General features: G+C 55.6%; 1 protein-coding gene and 1 non-coding gene across 2 annotated transcripts; both read right to left on the bottom strand.

Annotated features, from left to right (window-relative positions):
- Window positions 1-1,188, bottom strand: LOC129517841 (melanoma-associated antigen B4-like). The gene is made up of 2 exons (XM_055337989.1): window positions 1,120-1,188; window positions 1-1,020 (listed from the first exon to the last, which is right to left on the bottom strand). The coding sequence occupies exons 1-2, from the start codon at window positions 1,186-1,188 to the stop codon at window positions 1-3; spliced, it is 1,089 nt and encodes a 362-aa protein (XP_055193964.1).
- A 3,870-nt stretch (window positions 1,189-5,058) lies between these two features.
- LOC129518938 (U6 spliceosomal RNA) lies at window positions 5,059-5,164 on the bottom strand. The gene has a single exon (XR_008666278.1). It is a non-coding gene; the product is annotated as a U6 spliceosomal RNA (small nuclear RNA).
- Window positions 5,165-5,435: the final 271 nt, after the last annotated feature.

Here is a 5,435-nt window from a genome sequence, read left to right as displayed (position 1 = left end):
TCAGAAGGTGGACCGCCCGCCCCGCTGCAGCCCCGAGGGGGAGCAGCCGCCGCCGCGAGGGCCTCCCTGGATGCGGAGGAAGCCCAGCGCCGCCTCCAGGGCAGGCGGCCAGGCCGTGGCCGAGGCCGAGGCCGAGGCCGAGGCAGCGGCGGCCGAGGCCCCCCTGGCCGTGGCCGAGGCCGAGGCCGAGGCAGCGGCGGCCGAGGCCCCCCTGGCCGTGGCCGAGGCCCCCCTGGCCGAGGCCCTGGGCCCCGCGCGCTCCTCCTGGTCTAGCAGAGCCTCGGCGTACAGCTCGGGGAAGCAGCTGGGCACGGTGTCGTTGATCTTGGCCAGGACCTGCAGCACCTGCATCTTGCTGGTCTCGGCGCGGGCTCGCGGGCCCCACAGGAACTCGTGGCGCGGGGGGTCGCTGGCCGGCACCTGGCGGTACTCCAGGTAGCCCTGGCGCACCAGGTCTTGGGTGAGGAGCTTCCGGGGCTCCCCGAAGATCAGGTGCCACCTGCCCTCGTAGACGCCCAGCATGTGGAGGAACTCCCAGATGTCCTCCTCGGCGGCGCGGTTGCCCTTCATGAAGATGACGCCCAGGAGCGTCATGAGGAGGCCGGTCTTGGGCAGCTCCCGGGTGCTGGTGGCGGCGGCGGCCAGGCCCAGCTTGCTGACCAGGGCGTACGACTGGCTGCGGGCGTCGACCTCCCTGAGCTCCAGGCCGAAGACCAGCTCCAGGCGCTCGGCGGCGCACCGGAAGATCTCGGGGAAGTGCTCGCGGTACTTCCTGCCCACCGTCTTCAGCAGCGCGGCCCGCGGGACGGGCTCCCCGCTGCTGTGCTTCTCCAGCAGGAGCTGCACCAGCATGCTGGCCTTGCGGCTGAGGGGGTCCCTGCGGGCGCTGGGGCCGGGGGACCCGGCGGGGGTCCCGGCGCCCTGCTCCCGTGGCGACCCCGAGGCGGAGGCGGAGGCGGAGGCGCCGGGAGACCCGGGCCGCGGGGCCGCCGCCGCCTCGGGGGCGCGCGGGGGACTGCCCTGCAGGCTCAGCGAGGGGATGCAGGGGGGCTCCTCGGCCGCGGCCGCCGCCGCCGCCGCCGCCGCCGCCGCCGCCGCCGCCGCCGCCGCCCCCCCGACACTCTCCTCCCCGTGGCCCTCGTGGCGTTTCTTGCGGGCACGGAGCTTGCTCTTTTGGCCCCGAGGCATGGCGACCCTGGGCAGGGCTGGCAGGCAGCGGGGGCACCTGGAGAGGGGGACAGGGAGGCGGGGTGAGCCCCTTGGCGGGGGGCCCGGGGTGCGGGCGGGGGTGTTGTCGGGGTACCCCCACCCCCGCTCCGAAGGCCACCCCGAGTCTTCCATGGTGCCCCCGAGGACGAAAGAGGGAGCACTGTCCAGCCCGCCCGTGAAGTCAGGGGGCAGGACGGGGCAGGCCGTCGTCTCCCTGGAGCCGTCTCGTCAGCCGGGTGCCCCCCCGCAGCCCGCCCTCGGGGTCCTCCCGCCCTCGGGGTCCTCCCTCCTCGGGGTCCTCCCGCGGCTGCTGGCGCCGCGGGACCTGCCGCCTCGCCCGGACGCTGGCCACTCAGGCCCACGGCGGCAGGGCCTCGACACTGACTAGGAGCGAGCGAGGCTGACCACGCAGCCCCACGTGCCCGACACCGACGCCGACGCCGACGCCGAGCGAGCCTGAAAGCTGCGGCAGACACGCGGGGGCTCCTGGCCCGCGCCCCGCTGTCCGCCCTCGGGCCCTCGGCTGGCCTCCTGGCGGTCCCCGGGAGCCCGCCTGCCGCCCGGGGCCTCCCCTCCCGGGCCAGCAGCTCCGGGGCCGACAGCAGGGCGCGTGTTCTGAGGTGCGCTCGTTCCGGGGACTGTGGCCTCACCCCGACTCCCCGCGAGACCCGGAACGGCCCCCGCGGCCGACCTGCTGCCTGTCCCGACCAAGGCCCCATGTCCCCGGGGTGGGTATGGAGCGCCCCCCACCCCCCACCCCCAGCCCTCACGAAGGCCCTCCTTCTCGCCAGCGGGCCTGGGACTTCTCCCCGTGCTGCGCGGAGCCAGAGTCCAGCAGCCTCGGGCCAAGCCTGCAGTCCCTGAGCCCCCGCGGGGGCAGCAGCAGTGGGGGCAGCCATGTTGGGGCCTCCGAGGCGCGGGAGCAGGGGCCGAGCGGGGCAGGGTGTGTGTGGACCCCCTTTCCCAGGGCAGATGGGGCCGGGGCTTGTCGGGGCGCCGTGCCCGCGGCCTTAACCCGGGACTCCTGGCTCCTGGACGCCGACGGGCGCGAGGGACCCCCGTCTGGGCTCACCCTAGGCAGGAGCGGTCCGACTAGGCCTCGCCGCCCACCGCGTGGTCAGGAGGAAGTCCTTGAGGGCCACTTCCGGTCACGTGGGTCCGGGCCCCCCGGGAAGCCCGCGTGGGCGGGGGGGGGGCTGCGGTGTGCTGGGGCGCAGGGGAGCCGCCTGCAGTTTGGCGCGCGGGCTTTCACTGCCTCTGAGCAGCTCGGGGGCCTTCTCCCTCTGCTGCGCTGACGCCACTGCCCTCGGACCAAGGGTCTCCGGTCCCTCCCAGCGTCCCCCCGTAGGAAGTGTTTGGGGGCCTCCTGGCACCTGCCAAGCCTGGTCCTTCCCCAGTGTGATAGCACACATAGTCTTTCGACGCCGCTTATGTGATCAGGGGCACCCCTCATCTCATATCTCTGTGTCTTACTTCACTCTTTGGCTACATCCAATCAGCTGACCTAATGCCAACTCTTCACACCAAAGACATTAGGTCTGTGAGCTTCCTGATATGAATTCCAGGTACACCTCCTTGGCCACTCCTGCCTGAGACTCCCCAGAAATGGCTGCTTTAAGGTGAGAATCTTGTTGGGTTCCCTCTTCTGGGTGGAGAGGCCCATCGTATTTTTCATTCAGGGAACTTGCAGTGAGTTAGCAGGTCTGCAATTCCCTCCTTTTCTCACTTGGTACCTCCCCCCACGCCCCATCAAGGGCCTTAGGAATCCTGTGGGCAAGTGGAGTGCTCCTTAGCCTGACCAACTTCCCAGGGCTTCTTTTAGCTGACATCATTTTCATCGCTCCAAGTTCCTGGAGTGAATTTCTATCATTATGTGCAATTATTGTGATACTTGCCAGTCTATTTTAGTTTGTGCCTTGTACCTTTTATTCTATTAAGATGTTAAAAAAGGCCAGTCCACATTCATTGGCAAATTTTCAAGTGGTTATTAGCACAGCCTGTGGACTCGTACTGCCACAACCAACCCATAGTTTATTGTAGTCCTGATATTACCCTTTGGTCCTGGCACTTAGGCTCTGAGGAGCTGCCTCTGTTCCCTTTTTGAGGCTGTAGAAATTCATTGTCTCAGGGAATTATTGTAAGAGTCAGGGGCTGAACTGAAAACTTTCCCTCTAGTCAATCCTGTCATTGGCCTCTCTTGCAGGCCAGGTACCATTCTCAATCCCAGAGCTGGCCTCCACCTGCTCACACAGAGGCTCTAGTTCAATACACAATTAGTATTCCTCAGGAGCTTTTCAGTTTTGTTGTTTTGTTCTTGTTGATATTGGTTTTTTATTTCTTTTTAAGATTTTCAGGGTTGATTTTGATTATGGGGAAAAGCAACCTGAGTTGGTGACATTTTTGTAGCTATAGGTAAGGCAATGAATCTTTAAATATGTTAAAGAGAGTTAACATATTTATAATATTCCCTCATATATGAATAAACATAGTAAACTGCTTTTTTCAAAGCAGTTTTTTTCAAAAGAATTTTTTTCAAAAATTCTTTTTCCTGTCTTTCAGTAAGTTTTTTAAAAAGTTTTTATTTAAATTCAATTTAATTAACATATAGTGTATTATTAATTTCAGAGGTAGAATTTAATGATTAATCAGTTGCATATAACACCCAGTGCTCATTCCATCAAGTGCCTCCTTAATGCCCATCACCCAGTTACCCATTCCCCCACCCACCTCCGCTCCAGCAACCCTCAGTTTGTTTACTGTATTTAAGTATCTCTTATGGTTTGTCTCCCTGTTTTCATCTTATTGTATTTTTCCTTCCCTTCCCCTATGTTCGTCTGTTTTGTTTCTTAAATTCCACATATGAGTGAAATTATATGGTCTTTGTCTCTGACTTACATATTTCACTTAGCATAATGCACTCTAGCTCCATCTATGTCATTCCAAGTGGCAAGATTTCAGTCTGATGGCTAATATTCCATTGTATATATACACCACCTCTTCTTTATCTGTTTATCTGTTGATGAACATCTGGGCTCTTTCCACAGTTTGGCTATTGTGGACATTGCTGTTATAAACATTGGGGTGAATGTGCCCCTTCAAAATATTATTTTTGTATGCTTTGTTTAAATATCTTGTTATGCAATTCCTGGCTCTTTTGGGTAGTTCTATTTTGAACTTTCTGAGGAACCTCCATACTGTTCTCCAGAGTGGTTGAACCAGCTTGCATTCACACCAACAGTGTAAGAGGGTTCTCTTTTCTCCACGTCCTTGCCAACAGCTGTTGTTTCCTGAGTTGTTAATTTTAGTCATTTTGACTGGCATAAGGTGGTATCTCATTGTGGTTTTGATTTGTGTTAGTCTATCAGTACGTTTTTATAGTTATCTCCTAAAGAATTTGTAGACATCTGGTTTTGTATTAGGTATATCTTGGAGATTATTATTGTTTTCAGTGATATATTTTCCATTACGTGTTGTAATTTGTTAGTGATTTTGTTTTATCACATTCCTTAATTTGCTATGTTGATCTTTTATACACCATCTTTCTGAAGTTGCTTATGTATCTTAATAATTTCTGTACCAATTACTTGGAACTTATAAATTAAGAGATCATATTGTTACCATTGTTACCTTTTTCTTTTCATTATTCTTTCCTCTGATTTACTTTGGTATTCATATTCTTGTATAATAGTTGTGTACTGTGTATGTATTTTCATCCAATTGTAGACAGTGGAATTGATACCACATATCTTTGTTTTCTTGTCAAACCTATTGAGTATGTTTGCAGTGGTTCCCATTTAGTAAATCCATTGTAGATTTTAGAAAATGGACATTTCTTTCTTTCTTTTTTTTTTCAATATGGAATGCTTAACAAATTTGCATGTCACCCTTGCACAGAGGCCATGCTAGTCTTCTCTGTATTGTTCCAGTTTTAAAATGAGCACGGAAATTCTTTTGCAATGCAAGCTTGCCAAAACTTATTATCATTAACAAGTTTTACTTATTTATTTATTTTGTCAAAGGCTTTTTCTTTACCCTTACACATAGTCCAATCCTTATCCCCTCTTTTTTTGCTAACATAGTTATTTCCATCTGGCAGCATTTTCTAGTGTTAATTCACTGCTATATTGGAAATACTATGAATTTATTTAAGGTATTTATCTCTGTGCATGTGAGCTTGGCTTGTTATTTTATGGGAGGATTCTCACCTGGTCTTTGTATCAAGAAGA

Source organism: Nyctereutes procyonoides, unplaced genomic scaffold, assembly GCF_905146905.1.
Source record: "Nyctereutes procyonoides isolate TBG_1078 unplaced genomic scaffold, NYPRO_anot_genome, whole genome shotgun sequence".
Classification (NCBI taxonomy): domain Eukaryota; kingdom Metazoa; phylum Chordata; class Mammalia; order Carnivora; family Canidae; genus Nyctereutes; species Nyctereutes procyonoides.
Note: the sequence above shows the minus strand (reverse complement) of the source record. Positions and strands in the feature narration are given on the sequence as shown.